Here is a 19,841-nt window from a genome sequence, read left to right as displayed (position 1 = left end):
GCTTTCTCATATAGTCTAAACTACGTGGAGATTTTATGTGAATTACCATAGCTTGTTCTGCGCTCTGTAACCTACAGTTGAGCCCAGCGTTTCTAAAGCAAGGAAATGAAACCCATTATTTATTGTTACAGCCTAGAGCTGTCTATTTGGCACTGGAACAGCTACTTGAGAAATGGAGGTGATAGATTTTTATTGCAGCTAAACTATTTATTTTTACCCAGGCACATATTTTGAAAAGAATATTAGTTGCATTAGTGCTTTTCTGGATGAATGGTTGTTGTTTACCCTGGTGTCTAACTGGCCGTATACCATGCTTCATTGATTGCAATGACTACTGTGCAAAGCAGCTTTGAAGTACAACAATGGCACGTGTACTGAAGGTCAGAGAGCCAAATTCTGCCTTTGTTCTGCAGATGCAACTCCCATTACAGCTGGAAGGCTGTGGGTTTTCGCCATCCAATGTGCAATGTCTCTCAACTTTGACTGTGAGATGAGAAAGTCTTTGAATGTTAACTGGTACATGGAATTATTTTGATGACTTTATTGGCTTAAGTAATTACATGCTTGAGTAATTTGTTGAGTTAAGGTCTAGACTGTAAGCTTTCTTATTTTATCTAGTAACCGTTCACTGAATTCAAAGAACTACTTTATTTTAAGGTTGAAACATCTAGCTGGCCAGAGTAATTGTCTACTACTGTGTGCAAAGACGTACTAGAAACAAGGTAGCTCAAGAAAGGAAAACTACTTTCTGGGCCCACTGGCAAATGGAAAAAGAAAATAGAGGACATCTCCTAAAGAACATCACTGTCCCCGGCAGGATGATTTCTGGGAGCTTCCTAAATTGTTTTCTATAGATATAGTTTCTATAGAAACATGAGCTTTAAGAAGGAAATTCAGTACAGCTTTGTCTATTCAAACACTTTGTGCAAAGCAAGACTCGGTTACTGCAGTGTTACAGAACAGAATCACAGAATCACAGAATCACAGAATGGTAGGGATTGGAAGGGACCTCTGTGGGTCATCTATTCCAACCCTCCTGATGAAGCAGGGTCACCTAGAGCAGGCTGCACAAGACCTTGTCCAGGTGGGTCTTGAATATCTCCAGAGAAGGAGACTCCACAGCCTCCCTGGGCAGCCTGTTCCAGTGCTCCGTCACCCTCAGAGGGAAGAAGTTCTTCCTCATGTTCAGCTGGCACTTCCTCTGCTTCAGTTTGTGTCCGTTGCCCCATGTTCTGTCTCTGGGCACCACTGAAAAGAGCTTGCCCCATCCTCCTGACACCCACCCATCAGATATTTGTAAGTATATATTAGGTCCCCTCTCAGCCTTCTCTTCTTCAGGCTGAACAAGCCCAGCTCCCTCAGCCTCTCCTCGTAGGAGAGATGTTCCAGTCCCCTCACCATCCTCGTAGCCCTCCGCTGGACTCTCTCCAGTAGCTCCTCATCTTTCTTGAACTGGGGAGCCCAGAACTGGACAGAGTACTCCAGATGAGGCCTCACCAGAGCAGTGTAGAGGGGAAGGAGAACCTCCCTCGTCCTGCTGGCCACACTCTTCTTGATGCACCCCAGGATACCATTGGCCTTCTTCGCAGCCAGGGCACACTGCTGGCTCATGGTTAACCTGTCGTCCACCAGGACACCCAGGTCCCTGTCCGCAGAGCTGCTCTCCAGCAGGTCCACCCCAAGCCTGTACCGATGCATGGGGTTGTTCCTCCCCAGGTGCAGGACCCTGCATTTGCCTTTGTTGAACCTCATCAGGTTCCTCTGCACCCAACTCTCCAGCCTATCCAGGTCACGCTGAATGGCAGCACAGCCTTCTGGTGTATCTACCACACCTCCCAGTTTGGTGTCATCACCAAACTTGCTGAGGGTACATTCTAACTCTTCATCTTCATCAGAACCAGAGAAACCAACCAGTCTTTCCAGGGTAGGACAGCTACTTTCAGTAAACAAAATACTCCAGTGTACTCCTCTTGCAGGGTGCCCTGTGTGTCGGTTATCTAGCTGTGACCCAAAAGCCTCCTGCCACCCACACAGAGAAATCTTCATTGCTCTACAGATATCTTTCGCACATGTCGGTTGATGCATTTGGAGGACTTGAAATAACCATTTGTGGAACACTACGTAGCTTACGGACCTGGCTGGTGGGACGGTTCAGCATCAAGTACTGCCTGCAGGTCACTTTACCCAAGTGCCTGCAGAGAGGTAGGAGCAGCAGTTCAAAGAGCCACCAGTAGCTTGTATGCATAGTGTTGCAAGGAGTGTTTATGGCTGAGTCTAAGCAGTGGTGGCTTATCTAGCTAGGAAACCCCTGTGTGGTGTGCTTCTTGTTCTTGCATTCAGATGTCTCAGTCTATATCCATTTTGCTAGTCACCAGCTATGTTTTCACAGAATCAGAGAATGGTAGGGTTTGGAAGTGACCTCTGTGGGTCATCTAGTCCAACTCCCCTGCCAAAGCAGGGTCGCCTACAGCAGGCTGCAGAGGAACTTCTCCAGATGGGTCTTGAATATCTCCAGAGAAGAAGACTCCACAACCTCCTTGGGCAGCCTGTTCCAGTGCTCCGTCACCCTCAGAGGGAAGAAGTTCTTCCTCATGTTCAGATGGAGCTTCCTATGCTTCAGTTTGTGCCCATTGCCCCTTGTCCTGTCACTGGGCACCAATGAAAAGAGTTTGGCCCCATCCTCCTGACACCCACCCATGAGATATTTATAAACATTTATTAGGTCCCCTCGCAGCCTTCTCTTCTTCAGGCTGAACAAGCCCAGCTCCCTCAGCCTCTCCTCATAGGAGAGATGCTCCAGCCCCCTCACCATCCTCGTAGCCCTCCGCTGGACTCTCTCCAGCAGCTCCTCATCTTTCTTGAACTGGGGAGCCCAGAACAGGACACAGTACTCTAGATGAGGCCTCACTAGGGCAGTGTAGAGGGGAAGTAGAATCTCCCTCGACATGTTGGCCACACTCGTCCTAATGCCTCCCAGGATCCCATTGGCTTTCTTGGTATCCAGGGCACACTGCTGGCTCATAGTCAACCTGTTGTCCACCGGGACTCCCAGGTCCCTCTCCACAGAGCTGCTCTCCAGCAGGTCCACCCCAAGCCTGTAGTGGTGCGAGGGGTTGTTCCTCCCCAGGTGCAAGACCCTGCACTTGCACTTGTTGAACCTTATCAGGTTCCTTTCTGCCCATCTTTCCAGCCTGTCCAGGTCACGCTGAATGGCAGCACAGCCTTCTGGTGTATCTATCACACCTCTCAATTTGGTGTCATCAGCAAACCTACTGAGGGTACATTCTATCTCTTCATCCAGGTCACTGATGAAGAAGTTGAACAAGACTGGGCCCAGTACTGACCCCTGGGGACACCACTAGTTACCAGCCTCCAACTAGACTCAGCGCCGCTGATGACAACCCTCTGAGTTCTGCCATTGTTCTCAATCCACCACGCCGACCACTCATCCAGCCCACACTTCCTGAGCTTCCCTAGGAGGATGCTATGGGAAACTGTGTCGAAAGCCTTGCTGAAGTCGAGGTAGACAACATCCACGGCTCTCCCCTCATCTACCCATCCAGTCATGCCATTGTAGAAAGCTATCAGATTGGTCAGGCATGATTTCCCATTGGTGAATCCATGCTGACTACTCCTGATAACCTTCTTTTCCTCCACTTGCTTGATGATGACCTCCAGGATAAGCTTCTCCATCACCTTTCCTGGAATGGAGGTGAGTCTGACTGGTCTGTAGTTCCCTGCGTCCTCCTTCTTGCCCTTTTTGAAGATTGAAGTGATATTGGCCTTTCTCTAGTCCTTGGGCACCTCTCCTGTCCTCCAGGACCTCTCAAAGATGATAGAGAGTGGCTCAGCAATGACATCCGCCAGCTCCCTCAGCACTTGTGGGTGCATTCCATTAGGGCCCATGGATTTGTGGGCATCCCTCACACAGTCCTCCTTGACCAAGGGAAAGTCATCCTCTCTGTAGGCTTCTTCTCTTACCCCAGGGGCCTGGGATTCCTGAGGGCCTGCCTTGGCACTGAAGACTGAAGCAAAGAAGGCATTCTTTCTTCACTTTCTTCACTCTTTCTGCTTATTTCACATGTCCTGGTGTTGGGAGAGTTGTGCATACCCTCAGAAAAATGCACTCACCTAGGAGCACAACTTCAGCCTTGGATGTTGCTGAAAAGGTTAACTGTTGATAAATGTTTGCCTGTGCAGAGACTGGAAATGAATGCAGTTACCTGTGTCACACATCCTGTTCCTAAAAGCTTTTAATCTTTTTATCTATAGGGCAAAGATGTTGAAACTGATGCCAGTAATGTAAACTATTCGGAGCTTTCTGTGTGGTGTTCATTAGCTGAGCGGGTTACAAGAAAATCAGAGTATTAACTCGATTTTGAAGTCTGCTTGAAGTATGGAGATGGCTCTACATTTGGTTGCTTTTTAATGGGGCAAGAAGCAAAGTTAAGAGATGATCCAGAGGTTACTAAATATTAATCTCAGAGTTAAAGAAGTTACTGAAATGCCCATCTCTACTGCCTCTGTGAGTCAAAGGCTGTTCAGACAATGTATTTACCTACATGACACTCGTTACCTGCTACTTGCAATGAAACCAGATTCTGATGAAGAAAAGGGCAAAGATTTCATGGCTTGCAGCAGCCAGATGCTGTCTGACCCATGATGTGCATTAGCTTACTGTTGCAGACAAGACATGTGTAGGAATAGATATGTAGTGTTACGGGGAAAGGCAATATTGCAGAGACAAAGGAGTCTGTTCAGTCTGGATCTGCCTAAGTCTTAGAAGGCTTCATAGCTTAGACAATGAAGTGAACCCTGTGTTAGCCTAAGACAAAAAAGCAAGCAGAGAAGCTACAGCAGTGCCTTGCTTTCCATGCATGGGAGGATTTGAGCATTGGGATCAGAAGGAGTTACTTCAGACCAGTCCATGACTGCATCACTGAAGCTCTGAGACACTCAAACTAATCACCCAGATATTTTAACCTTTAAAATAAAATGCTTCTTTGTGCCTAGCAAACAGTGATCAGATACAATAAGCATGCTTACAATTCAATTCACATGCCTGCCTGTCCTTTGGAACTAAGTGTCTTAAATGCGTCCATGCTACAGACAGAGAGGGAGACTGGTGATTATCCCATTCAATCCCCACAGTGACGCATACCTCTTGCTTCATTCAGCAAATCCAGTGCTACAGAAATTACTGCTCTGTCCTTGTTCAGACCAGCAACTAATGGTGCATGTGGAACAAACTTGCAGGGAAGACATCCAAGCTTGGCTATAACTCCAGGTGACAATTAATTTGCTACACACCCCACCCCACCCCCACTAATCATAACTAATTACTGTAAATGCTAAGAAGCCCTTTTGCATCTGCCCACTTGTCTTCTGTTCTGCCTCTGCGGATGTTTGGTGAGACTGAACACCTGACCTGTTCCTGTCCCGCGATGTCCACACAGCTCTCAATTCACTTCTTAACCCACACTTTTCATCTGCTAAAAAACTTCTGCTGTTGCCTGAGAGAGAGGTTTGACTCTGGTGAAGGAAAGCTTGAGCGAGAGCTTGGAGCTCTCCCAGGAAACAGACCTTTTTCATCCATGTGTGGGCAAATTTGGAACAGGCAGCAGAATGGAGTGTCAATGTAAGGAACCAAGAAAATGAGCTCCTGGACTATGTTCTTCTTGTTCCATACATCAGCTGGCTTAAAGCTTTTGGTCTTTGAGATAATTAATATACCAACACCTTCTTATCTCTCAGAGAGTCATAGAATTTAATTAATTAACATCTGCGAACTGTGAAGACTTCCTCTGACGGGAGCTATGAAGTACCAGAGCAAAATATGAATACTCTTGGCATGCTCAAATTATCTCAGCTTCGGTATAGGTGAAAAGAGAATGAGTGACAGCTGCTACATCATAGGGAATATCGTGTGTTATTTAAAATGCTGTAATCCTTCTTTTATGGATGCCTGGGCTATTTTTATAATACTAATTCTGATTAAAAATATTAAGTCTGACTGTCAGCTCTAATCCATGTTTCATCCTTGCATCTCTAGCAATGTTAAACACTCTGATGAGTCTAAAGGCATTTATCAACAATCCTGTGCTGTAGCAACTTCTGAGGAAAACATTCAAGCTACACACATTTCACAACTTCTGTGGTGGGAAGAGTTCATGCAGCTGTACAATGCAGGATGGCGGCTGTATTTAGCATATTGACTTTCATTCTGTCCCAGTTTGAAAGCTGCTGATTTAGTTTTTGTCTGTCTGTTGTTCTGATGGGAGTAAGTGGAGCCCAAGCTCCAAATAACCCAGGCTGTCCCTCTGCCACCACCAAAGTCAGCACAGTCACTGGTTACTTTGAAAAACTCTGTACATCTACTCTAGAAATATAATAAATGTCATGGCAAATTCATTCAAAGAAATGAATTTTCTCACACGCAGTAGTCAGTGTGCAAGTGTTCTTTGCCACTATTTGATTATTTTTCCCCAGGTGGCCCTTTTGTCATTAAACAGAGCCACAGAATGACTGCGGCCTGCTGACCTTTTTTTTTCATGACACTATGGATCAGTCTCGTCTTTCCATCACACAATCATGAAGCAAACAAGACTGTGTCAATAAACTGGGTTTATTTTTAGCTGCCTGTAAGCTGCCTTGTGCTTCTTGGCTCCTATCTCCCCAGGCAGCTGGGAGACACTGTCTTCCTCTCCAATAGCCCCTGGTGATTACACACTAACTGTTCTGGAGTTCATGTTCATTCTCCAAGTAAGAACAAAGATAAGATATGATTATCAACAGTGGATACCTTGAAGTCCCCAGCTCCCCAGAACTCATGCCAAAACAGGTAACTGTCTATTGATTTCCATTTCATACACTTCTTTCTTCTCTGACATAACTAAGTGTAGTTCCTCTGATCCTGAAAGCCATTACATCAAGGAGCATTATGAAGTGCTGGCCACATAAAAACAGTCATACCAGATCATACCAGTGTCCACTAAGCCAAATGTCTTACCTCCAGACAGGCACTCCTGTACAAGAAATTACAAGAACAGGGCAAGGATGTAGTGTTGCTCCATTTAGCATTGCCCAAAGTTTTGGGCAGCGGTGGCTGTGGGACTTCTGAGCTGGAGCTGGAGTATTTGTGCTTAGAAGCCCATCAAGCACTTTACTGTTGGAGTTTGTTCAGTTGCTTTGAGAGCCTGCATTTTAATTTTTTTTTTAGTATTTACAGTGCTTTGTAGCTGAACCACATTTTGCATGAACAAACATCACCCTTTTGTTTTGAAACTCCTGTATTTGTTGCTCCTTAATTCTTGGATGTGAAGAGATAGTGAAAAAATTATCTCTGTTCATTTTCTCTGTGCTGCTTATGTTTTCATAGACCTGTATCATATAATTCCTCAGCTGCTTTACTTTCTTCAGCCTGAAGAGGTGGCATTTGCTAGAGTGCACTCATCTCCATAAAGATGGCTTACAGAAATGTCACAGGCAAGAGAGTTTCTGCCTGTTTTGAGTTCATACCAGGAAGAAAACTCTTGCAGAGAGTTCCTTGCCTTAGGTCTATCTAGGGGTCTTTCACAGCATACAGGGTTACTAGACTGCACGTATTCACTCCAGATTAAATGCACACAAAAAGCAGGCTTGCTAGTGTCACCAAGTAATTCTTTTTGAGCAATGGCTGACAAATGCCAGGAATCATCTGTCTCAGTGATTCTTTAATGTGAGCCAAGAAGCTGACTCCACTCCCAATACTGGGGGAATGATATGGATACTGTCAATACTACCCACAGCAGTTTTCCTTATAGGTGTGCTCTGTGCTGCTCGTGAAGTCATACTAGAGAACTTTGTGATGACGTAGAAGTATTGATGCAGACCGAGGGAATTACACATGCATATTATGCAAACTATGTTAAAAGAAGATTATTAGGGTTGCGAAATGGAGTACTCCAGTTTTGGGAAATTTGAGAATTGTGCCTGTCTGTGTGGTCTTTGACTGATAGCCTTAAGTGTGTGCTGAGCCACTCTGCTTCACCGCTTTTCAAGTGGGGTTGTTTCAGATCTTAAAGGAGCATTTACACTGAGTGTGGTACAGTGGGTAAACCACTTCCTTATCAGAAGAAATTCCTGCTCTATAATTAGAACTACCAATAGGCTGTGAAGGGTTTTGTGGGTAAGGGTTGAAAAAGTACTGCAGAACTCCACAGGACTAGACAGGAGTTCACAGTGCTTTGCTGCGAGGTCCCTCTAGTAAGTCCTTTCACAATCGTCTGAATTGTTCTCGTCGCTAAAGCAGGTTGCAAGTGTTATCCTCCACTCTGACATCTTTATAATCGCTTGTCCAGGTGATGGTCCTAGCACTTAGCAGTTCATCCTGCCCAAAGCCACTGAGATATGGACTGGATATATGCTGATAGGAGGTGTTGTAGGAAGTCCACACAGCTTAGCTGGACCAACAGGAAAACTTGTAATACAGGGACAAAGCCCTTTTAACAGACAGCACAAATTTTAGAAATTTTAATTGCAGATAATACCTTGAGACATCTTTAAATTTTACCTTAAAACAAATTTCCAGTTTTGGTGCCTGATTTACTGATAATGAATTCAGCAACATCTAAATAACTTCAGAGTTCTCATAAACACTGCTCTAAGAAGCATGCTTAGACCAGTTAAAGAGCCTTGCAGAAAGCTTTCGCATCCTATGGAGTTATGAGGTAGAGCAGAGTAGAATCGGTTCTTCCTCTTTACAGCTATGGTTATTGTCTCAGTTGAGATTTGCTGAAGTCCATCAACATTAAGCTGTCATCATGACTGGTGGTTGTCTTGCAGTGTTAATGGGATGCACAGGTAGTGTCCGCCACCACAATCAACAGGGAGGGACAAAGGGTCATTGGGAAGAGGGGTGCAGAGCTGGCATGTTGTTTACTGGAATTCCATTTAGTGCAGCACAAAACCATATCAGAGCTTTAACTCTCGGTGCTGGTTTTGTCTGGATGAAGCAGCTATAGATTGCTTTATTTACATACTGTCTGTCTTGATCTGTTTGTGAAAATAGGCAATGTGTAGCAATACTAAAATACTCCCTGAAACAGCATACTAACCTTTTAAAACTTATCCTGCAGACAAATGCTATGTCCTTAGGCAGTTTTCTCTCCCGTACAGTGGACATCTGCATACACAGGGATTTTATTACTTATGTATGACTTGTTACTAACAGCCTCGGGTTAAAAAGCTGAAATTCCATTTTGTTAGGTACTCCATTAAATGAGAAAAACAAGGCAGTCTTTTCTGAACTCACTCTCTGACATCACGATAAAACTCACTGTGGGGCCTTCATATCCATGGATTTTAGATGCTACCGGATGATGAATGATAATAATTTCAAAGGAAGTGGGACGAGGTTATGGAAGTGGGTGACATCTGCCAAAAGAAGATGTGGTTTGTCATCTGGGTGAAAGTGGCAGGTTGGGCAATGGAAAAGAGGGCATTAAATCAATGTTTGTGTTGCAAAAGGAAAACTGCTGGGTTTTGGTTGAGTTTATAACCTGAAGTGAGCTGGAAAACAGAAAACTTATTTCTTGGGAAAAACTGAGACTTTTTCTGCCTCGAGGAAGAACAGCCTCTTCAAAATTCGAAAGATTTCTCCCACAGCTGAAGGGAAGTCAGCAATTAGGATTCCTGCTGCTCAGCACTGGGCAGACGATGGACTGAAACCTGGGTTTGTTGTATCCTAAGTAAAAAGCAAGCTGCAGAAGCGTTTCCTTCTGCAGCTCTTGAAAGCGATTGAATACAGTTCACACCAAAATATCCAACAGTCTGTAACTAGGGCAGCAAGCTAAAATGTCTTAAGTCTAGATTGAAATTCTTGGGTTTACATCAGGTAGATCAGAGTCTTTCTTTTCAGTCTCAATGCAGCTGGTATCTTTGCTACGGAGGTGTTTGCTATTTTAGGCTGTCCCTGATTCTCTCTGTCTGTCTCTGGCCAGGTAATTCATGTGTTGAATCTACATTCCTCAGACCTCCTTTAAAACTGCGAGGTCTGCAAGAAATCCGCGTGGATGCATATGAAGGGACAGACCTGATTTTCTAAAATGAAGATAACATCTTGAGTGAGAATGAAGTTAGATGCATGGAATTTTCTAGGAAAAATATATGCCTGATTTTTTCAAATCTTATATATATCAGGGTCTGTTTAGGTGTTACTGAGATAATTACACTGTTTCCCTGAAACATCAGGGCTTTGCTTTATAATTTGAGAGTATATTCTGTTCCTTCTGAGGAATATCGGATTTTAACCCCCTCCCTCACAACAAACGACCATTAGGAGGGCTCTCATTCCTGTTGTGTGCCATGATTTCAGAGAAAGAGCCGAGGTCACAGGACCGGCCCTGAGATGGCTGGCATGGTTAATGCTGAAGGCTTCTTGCTGGTGAGGCTGTAGCACTGTGAGGGGCTTTGGTCCTCCAGCCCTGCAGTGAAACTTCCCCCTGCAATGGGCTCTGAATGTTGGGGGTAGCTATCACTCCTCAGAAATAGGTGCATCCCCCAATCGGGAGTGCTGGGGCAATTGTTGCAAACCACTGGCTTTCATCTAGTGCGCAGAAAAAAAATAAATCAGTTTTAAGAAGATATCACCTGACGGTGTTTGCCCCTACAGGGGCTTTGTTTCTGCTCTGATGGGAACTTCTCGCTGCTTGCAACAGATTATTTCCCTGGCTGCTTTCTCTTGGCCATGGTGCAAATCTGGGAGGCTGAAGGTGAAGCACTGAATTCTGGCATGTTGTCAAAGAGGCTGAGGAACCTTGTATGTGCCAGATGTACATTTCCAGGGTACGCAGCAATTCGCTAACTTTCAGAGGCCAGATTTATACTCATCTAGCACTGTGTAAACTGTGCTTCTGTCTTTTAATTACTGAAGGAGTATGTAGGTAGCCTTCTGCTTCTTTGTTTCTTGAGCAGAAAGCTATTCCCTGAAAGAGATTTTAGAGGCTGCAATATCTGTATATGTTCTTTTTCTTGTCATTTATGTCTGCCAGCACAACATCTTTTTTGCTATTTTGATTCCCCTACGATCCTATCTTGTATTTTGCATGTACTGTTCACTCCAGTTGTCTCTGGTTGAATTATACAGGTCATTTGATGTGAAACAAGGCAGAGAATGTAATGGATGACCAATTTTTTTCTTTTTTTTTTGTTTACTTGGAGGGAATTATTGCTCTTGAAGGCACCACAGTGTCTGTCAGCAATTATTCTCTCAAATTTGTGGGGTGCAAATACTGAAATTTAGGATTACTAAATGCCTGTGTCACATACTATAAAATGTTGCAGATTGGAAAGACTTCTGGAGGTTGCTTCTGCTTCCTCCTCCTCAACACTAGTCCAGCTAGATCAGATTGCTCCACACCGTGGCCAGCTGTGTTTTGAATAGCTCCGAGAACGGAGAACCTGTGAAGTCCCTGAGACCTTGCTGTAATGGGGACCTTCGTCTCTGGGGAAACAAATTGTTCCTAAGATCTCATGGGAGTGCAGTGTCGCATTTTGTACCCGTCGCCTCTCACTCTTCTCTCTGCATCTCTGGGAAGAGTCTGTCTCCATCTTTGCTCTCCCCTCCCATGAGCTGCTGAAGACAGCAGTAAGGTCCCGTTTAAGCTTCTCTTTTTAACTCTGCATTGAAAATCATCACCTATCATAAAGAAATGTAAGTTTAAGGGCTTCAATATATTGGGTTTTGAGCAGGAAGATATCAAGGTTTCAGGCTTTTATGCACAACCACAAAGGCTACTGATCTTTTTCATTAGAATTTTTCATTGTTTATATTGAGCCGAGGTTCTCTGTTTTTCATTTATTCCAAGAGGTTGAAGCTGTAAGTAAGAAAGAAGTGTCAAAAGGAAGGGAAGGAAAGGAAATAGTGACATTTGCCAAAACCATAAATGAAATTTTAATTGAAAGTGTTTTGTAGGCACATAAAAATGCTTTAGTATGTAGTATTGCTTCAGTGCTTGTGAAATAGTTTGCAGTTTCCTCCAAAGAAAGAAAAAAAGACTCACAAATTCAAAAAAGCAGTGTTGACAATTGACTAGAAATAAGCATTTTGCAGCAGCACTGAAAAGATGGGGTATGACTTTATAATTAAAAAATCACTTTTGGTTTCCTATTTCATGTTTTGAAGATACAATCCTTCAAGACACTCATAGAAAGAGTGGCAAAATGTGTTAACCCAGCATTTGGGCAGAGAGGCTGCTGCAAGCGTTGCATTTGAGAAGCTTCAGTTTTGACACGTAAAGAAATATTTCAAGAAATAAAGACATAATAAAAGCAGTAGTGACTTACTGACAAATATTTGACAGTTAAAATACCTTAATAAGGAAGCAAAAGCATTAAGGCAGGCAAAGGAGAGGGAAAAAAACTGTGATAGGTGAATATTGAAACTGTTGGGCAAACAAATTGAGGAACAGCACGAATAGAGGCTGGAGATCAAAAGGACTTCGAATAGAGGAGGGCAAGTTCTGAGAAAAACTTTATAAATTGTAAGAACGCCTTAGAAGTGGTTTCTTTGATAAACAGGAAGCAAGTGAAAGCTTAGCCTAGGTACAAAAAAGCATGATGATTTTTAGTAGATTTGAGAAGTCTTGTTTTGGAAAAGCAAAGAAAATAGCACTGAATAAAAGGTAGTTCTGAGTATAAAGTGATCTTGAAAAAAACACCAACAGTTCAATGCATCACCGAGCTCACTTCCCTCTCAGTGACAGAATCTGTGTGCTCCTCTTACATGCGAAACAGCAAGACAACAAGAGCTCATGACCAAATGACTTTTTTTGCTGATTCTCTTAAGCAATTCAGAGGAGACTGAAAGTGTTTGGGCTATTGCTGATTTTTAGTGAAAAATTGTTGCAAGCAGATCTACATACAAATACACATACAAAAGCCCCTAAGAGACTGGAGTCTTCAGTCAAAGTAACGCAAGAGTAGTATCTTAAAATTTTGTACTCTGTCAGGGTTTGGAGGGAGGGCACTATATCTTGCTTTAGCTGATTCGACTGCAAGGTAGAAACAATAAAAGTGAAATTCTTCCTCAGCCTTTGCACTTAGGAGTCACACATCACTTCAGTGGTATTCTTCTGCATTGGTGTGAATGGGTGAAAACATCTGTCACCAGTAATTTAGCATTAAACTGCTCTTCAGTAGGTATAATGAGCACTTCTAGATGGTGTAAAGGTTATGTGTGCATTCCAGTGCTTTCTCAAATGAAGAATTAATTCTGGATGTCCTCTCTGAAAAACCCTATAAGCAATGTGAATGCTGTTTTATCATCCATCTTTGCTAAGGAGTATGTATGGCCCAGTTGAATTCTGTGAGAACAAGTCAGGAAGGGACATCATTTAAAAAGAAAGAAGAGCTTGATAGAGACAATGCTTATTTAGAACAGCATTTAGACTCTACTTACTGTTGTCTTAGTAGTCAGGCCTAGACTTTGGACTGAAGGGTAGATGCCAAGCTCCTTTCCTCCTCGGTGGTAAAATCTCTTGCTATTTACATGGCCATGTACCTGTAGTGCTTAAGATTTCATTGTTTGCTCTGTAGTAGCAGCACAGAAAATATTTTTATTAAAAACTCCATGAACCTTTCAGATTCCTTGAGTTGCTCACAGCATAGCACATGCCTGAGGGTCCTCCATCAACACTGCAGGTAAAGGGAGGTTGTCACCAAAAATCCAGGAATAAAACCTCGTAACACCAATGTAGTGTTAAAAGGCAGGCATTCTTTATTGCAGCGCTGGATGCACGGGGGATAATTCCACCAAGCGTGCATACCTCATACCTTTTCCGTATAGTTTATATAGATCAAAATATACATATTTATTAGGTTACATAACTTATCCCTTTCATAGTAAAATTAGTTCATTTTCATACACTCCTCCCACCCGCGCTTGTGCAGTGCCTCCTAGTGGTGGTCGTCGGGGGTCTCAGGATGAAGGCTTATCCTCTTCATCACAGTATCCGCTGGTTGACCCCAGCTTCTGCACATTCGCAGTCCTCTTCTGGCTCTTGTCCCGTAGCTAGGTCGCTGTAAGTATGTCGCTGTAGCTAGGTCGCCTTGACTGGCTCTAGGCGACCGCTAACATTTCAGGTGGGAAACATGGGACTTTTTGTTTCAGTTAATTTGGGCAATAGATAAAAACCACAAACACACCTGCAACCATAGTAATGCTATTCCTATTAAAAATCCCCCTTTACCGTTATTGTTTAACATTGATAATTACCTAGAAACCAAACTCTGTTGCTGGACCTAACATACAGATGGGCAGGGGCTATACAAGGGACATAACTAGCAACATGGTTTATGTTTATGGTTAACAGATTTCATCCCCTTGGTTACAAGGTCATACGAGCTAACTCTGATACCCAGACCTTGTGCAAATGAGAAGGCAGTAAGACCAAAAAGAAGAGAACTAGACTGGAAATGTAGTGAGCATGACCTCAGATATGTGGATTCAAGTGCTTTCAGGCTGAGAACCTGTCAGTCCACCTCTGGTGCCTCATTCACAAAGCAGCATGTCTGGAACAAAGAACATCGGAGCAGTCTGATGCCTGTACCTCTGCACCTTCAGCGACAAGGGACTGTTCCCTCCATAGCAAATTCACAAGCGCAGTTTGCAAAAAGGACACATGCCATTTTCATAAGATGGCTTTTGCTGACCTGAGTCAAACATACCCTTAATGCCAAAGAGGATTTCGATTGCACTTGTCTGAGGGAAAAGTTATTCGTAATGAGAAATGTTGCCAAGCTGGTTTTCTGGTGCATCCAATGTCTGTTAATGAACAGGACAGCAAGGCTGACATGCTCATGTTTGACACTCAGGCCCTGCCATGTTCATCTGTCCTTAAAGAAATGCAGGAAGATTAACTCAGGCTTAACAGCCTGATCTGCAAGGATCTTATCAGACGTCCTGCACATACCTGTTGCAATGGCATTGCCAGTTCTTCATCTTGCGTGCCCTCCACCCGCTTTAATGATTCAAATACAAGGCATTTCCAGTGGGTGGGCTGACAGACAAAGCAAATGAGATGCCTTGGCAGGACTCGAGGTAACCAGCTTCTCCAGGTTTCTTCTGGGAGATGTGTTTGTGTGTGTGTGAGTGTGTGTATTGGAAGGGTGAAGGAATTACAGTAGGAAGATGTGTTAAAGAATAGTGGAGGGTGTCTGCAGATCTGTTCAGTGAGTTTATCTAAATATTCCCTTTTCTTCCCTTTCTTTTCCCCTTCCTTTCCTCTCTTCTCTTCCCCCTTTTACTGTCAGGAAGGGCCACCTCTGAAGGGTCAATTCAGTACAGCCTGGCACCAACGCAGACGGACGTTGACAACAGTTACAACAGTGAGTCTATTTGCATCTGGGGGACTCCTTAAAATGATGTTGGTTTCTGTGCATGTGGAAGGCGCAAGAACTCTGCAGAGGGCTTCCAGACGAGGGAGAGGGTAGATTCGTCACCCCTAACTCCTTCTGGTTGGAGTATCCTGCAAGCTTTTCATGTCTCACTGAAAGCATTAGATAAAGGTAGCTTTTCTTGCAAGGTACAAGCAACCTGTTGTGCAATGTGTGAGGGCCAGTGCAAAGGCATCTCACCGATAGAATAAGCTTTCAGAGGTGGATGCTGTTCAGAGAAACATGGCCACGAGGAAAGCTTAAGACACTTCAGATGACTAGAGAAGAAGAGGCTGGAAGCCATGCACAGACAAGGCTCTTCACGGAATTGTTACTTTCCCAACTGGAGACAAGAGCTGCCAGTCTCAGATTTGAGCACTGATCTGTTTTAGGACAGGTGAAGAGACTTCCCTTTCAGTTTTGAGGTGGTTTGTCTGCTATCGCTCATATTCTCTGGTGCTCCCTGGAGCACCTGAAAGGAGAAGATGAGCGCTTGCGTGGTATAAGATGCTCTTTCTCTCTCATTATGCACACAAAAAACATTGTCCGACACTTAACAATCCCAGTCCTCGGTGGCCCCTGCTACTGATATGTGTGTTGAGGGGGACACACTCTTAATGGTGTTGTAGGAGGAAAAAGAACAATTCATCACCCAGAGCAAAAGAAAAATGACGCCTGCTGCTCACTGTTCACGAAAAGTAATCCTGTCATGTATTTTGCTCTTGGTAGCTCTCCTGCAACCAACAAGCTTTGGCACTGCATCGTAGAGAAGGTAGCTGGGGAAGGAGGTAGTGGGTTAAAGGGGAAGTGGACAAATGCATGAGCTGGAGGGTATGAGAAGAGGTGATGGCAAATGGAGAGGACACCAGAAGGAGAAAGAAATGACAGTGAAAAGATCCAGAGAAAGCAGTTATGGGTCTCTGGAAGAGCAGTCAGAGGGCTGAAAATGTCATAGTGAACTGTTTTTTAGCTAAAGTCTCTGGCCCGAGATCTGGAAAAATCCTCCATTCACTCCTTCACTTCAAAGACAGTAGAACAATAGACACCCTCTGGCAGAGACTGAGTGAGCAGACCCTGCCTGGCACTGGTTCAAGACTGACCACCAGAGCTGTATAATTTGTAGCATCTCACTCATGGAAAGTTAGTATAAAGCAGTTGTGAACTACTGCACAGTGATGGGATTAATCCTGTTTTTTCTCACTGCACTGTCCTCAGCATAGTTCTAACATTTTCCATGTGTCTACGAAAGACTATCTTTGGTACATATATGAAGATACAGCTTTGTATTAATATATTTGAATATATTTGTAAAAAATCTTGCTCACAAACTGTAAATGTGACTGTAATGTTATCATAAACTGTGCTGTAATCTATTTTTAAGCTGCACAGTGAACAATGGCAATTTTACAGCACAGACCAATGTCTCACTGATCTGTGACTCTTAAGTGAAGAATTGGTTGTTTCTTCTTACCATACTTCTTTGCCTCAAATACTTGAGTCAGTCATAGTGTTTTTGTTCCCCCTTTTAGTTTTCTGATGATTTGTTTAAGTTCCACAGTTTGTGCAGTCTGATAGTCGCATCTGTGAACTATTGCTTGGAAGTGCTGATATCCTGGGCAGTGCATCAAACCAGATGTTTTGACAGCTGTATCAATCCTATGAGCAGTTCCTTGTGTCAGCAAACATGTGGACGTGGGCTTTGAGATCAACAGGAAGACTCATTGTGAAGTTGCAGCATGCAGTTGAGGGACCTGGGCCTGTATTTCTGCCAGGTGGAAGTGATTTTAAAGGATTTTAAAATCTCCCAGACATAGGAGGCTGAGCAGTAAGAGAATTCAGGCAGATGCTTGGCTCATCATCGGATACCTTTAGCAGTCAATGAGTGGATCTGAACTACAACACAGGGATTACATTTTTCCAGGTCCTAGAAGAAAAAAACAGCAACAGAAAAAGCAGCAGCCTCAGACATGTACAGCTCCATGGTTTGGGAGAGGGTGACCTGCACGGCGCTTTTTTGGGACTTAAAGTCCCTGTGAAATACAATACACTATCACATCTTCCTTTTAGCTCGCCTGGTCATCAATCCTGTACTTGTCTAGAACACTACTCTATTTCTGGCTTTTTTTCTTTTCTTCCTCAAGTTGTTAGAGCACTTCATCAAACTTCAGGATGGTCTGTGACTAGAACTCAAGCTCCAGTTTGAACCATGACTGATGTTTTTAATGTCCACTGTACTTCCTCTCTAGGAAGAACAGTTTGAGGCTACTCTATATGAGTTTTCAGGGGAAAGTGCAGACAAGAAAAGCAACAGCATAGTAATACCAAGCAGGTGAGCTATTGGACAAGGCTATTCACAATGCTTGGCCAATGCATCTTTTTTTTTTGCTATTCATTTGTATGTAACCTCTCCCACTCTCCTGGTCAGAAACTGGACCTGCACGGCTTAGTGTTGAAATTATTGTAACCATGCAATACTGGGAGATTTCCAACAACATCTCAACATTGTTAGGGCTTCATAATTGTTATTAAGGATGGTCTCCTTTGAATGACAAAGCCTTGTACAAACAGGAAGAGATAGTCTATTTGTGGACAGACTGAAAGACAAGAAAAAGGAAGGGGTCTAAGCTCTGTGACAATGTAGAAATCTCCCTCTGATGGTGGAGCTGAGAGAGGGTGTATAATCCTCATGCTTGGAGATATTCAAAACCTCACTGGACAAGGCTTGGAGCAAGCTTATTGAACCTGGAAGTCATGCTCTGAGCAGGGATTGGACTCAATGTCCTCCAGACAGCCCTTCCAAAAATCATCTTCTAATTCTATTATCTGTGGTAGAATTGGTGGCAAAGTCCTCTGTATTGTGATACATATAACCTGGTACTTGGTCTAGCACCCAAGCTGCAGAAAATATCCTCCTTCTTTGGAAATAAGCTGTCTCCTCCAAAACCACAAGGTGAATGTTGTCTTCTGCCAGTCTGCAGTGGACAGGAGAAAAAGGTGATGGATTTTTTTCCATCAAATTAAAGTGAAGTCTGCTATATACACAGTGTAGCTAGGATTTTAGGAAGCAAGGGCTGGAAGGTGAGTTGGCAGTCTTAAACAGGCAAAGAAATCTGGCTTCCCATAAGGCTGAAACTGACTGAACTCTCTCAAGGGCAGAAGGACAAAACTGTCCTTTCACAGATGTCCTGGGGATCGGAGCTAGAGGCATCTCCCTCCAACAGCATTGTTCCTGTTGTGTAGCTAAATTAAACGGGTCAGGTCCTGGGGCTGTCAATCCAGCTAATTTTGCACCAGTGTTTAGAAAGGAAGTAGATATTCTCCAAGGGCTAAGTGCCGGTGACTCTGATGTGACATTGTGATAAAGTCCGGGGCTCTTTCAGTGGGAAGAAAGTATTGTTCCATTACTGTAATGACTTGTGATATCACATTCATTGCTCTTTTATTGTGTGTTTTCAAACCCTGGGCTCCCATTTAGTTTTGATGGACACCAGCTTTTTTCTTCTGAATGTTTCTTGAACCTAATTTTTTTGTAGTGATGGGAATGTAAACTGAGATCTCATTATGAAGTCATGCTGTGCATATTGAGCTCCTAAGTACTACCTGAGGCAGGATCTGTAGGAAGAAGTAATAGCAGATATTCTCTTATACCAACTGACAGAAGTGTGAAAAACAGACTGATTTCTGACACTTTAGTCAGTGTTCATATCTGAAACAGAAGTAAGACATTTCAAGCTATTATGCTGCATTCTGGGTTTCTTGGCTGTTGTATTTTACTTCTTCAAATTCTTATTTGGAATCCACTGAGGCTACTTGGTTGGCTGCTGTTCATTTTAGTGCGTTTGGGGATAAGTATCATATCACATCACCAAGATTAATGATTGTAATTGAATTTATAATGTTTTCTGTTTTTTGCTTCTATCTATCTATGATATTACTAGATTTTAATGGCCATTCATTAAAAAGCAAACTAGCTGACTCCCTGAGACATGCCAGATTGTTTCTGCAGTCTGCTAATGACCACTAGTTCTGCTGACAGAGTTCATAGGGAAAATTTAGAAAGTGACTATATGTTACTAACAGCACTGTTGCCATCTGACTTTGTTATTACAAGAGTTAAACCCGTATCCTTTCTGTACTCTGACTTCTACACCATGATGCCTTGATTTTGTCAGCACCCTAATCATGTCTGTCGCAATACAAATGGTATGGAAAATCTTCCACAGGAGCATCCTGCCCATGATTTTAGCATTAGCAAGAAATAATTGTGCAGTGCCTTCTATGGAAACATTTAATTCTATCACAGCTGCCAATTTAAAATGATTGGTTTTGTTCCGCTTAATGGGAGCTGCTACAGAAATGTCACTCTGGCACAGGTTTTGGTGCTGAGATCTGCAAGCAGCAGAAGAACAGTAGCTATGGAGAGAAAG

At 43.3% G+C, this 19,841-nt stretch overlaps 1 protein-coding gene across 7 annotated transcripts in view; it reads left to right on the top strand.

Annotated features, from left to right (window-relative positions):
* The window catches only part of NRG1 (neuregulin 1), a 498,771-nt gene that overhangs the window by 175,615 nt on the left and 303,315 nt on the right, over window positions 1-19,841 (top strand). For 4 of the 7 annotated variants that reach the window (XM_075410884.1, XM_075410883.1, XM_075410882.1 and 1 more), the window contains exon 2: window positions 15,292-15,366. The exons of 2 other annotated variants lie outside the window; for them this stretch is intronic. In XM_075410884.1, the coding sequence (XP_075266999.1) occupies window position 15,366 (1 nt within the window). In that variant the 5' untranslated portion in view covers window positions 15,292-15,365. Of the gene's footprint in view, window positions 1-15,291; window positions 15,367-19,841 lie in introns of those variants that run through there. One more of the 7 variants, XM_075410878.1, reaches the window with a different exon arrangement.

Source organism: Opisthocomus hoazin, chromosome Z (genome assembly GCF_030867145.1).
Source record: "Opisthocomus hoazin isolate bOpiHoa1 chromosome Z, bOpiHoa1.hap1, whole genome shotgun sequence".
Classification (NCBI taxonomy): Eukaryota; Metazoa; Chordata; class Aves; order Opisthocomiformes; family Opisthocomidae; genus Opisthocomus; species Opisthocomus hoazin.
The sequence above is the reverse complement of the archived record's forward strand: the minus strand, read 5'-3'. Positions and strand labels throughout refer to the sequence as shown.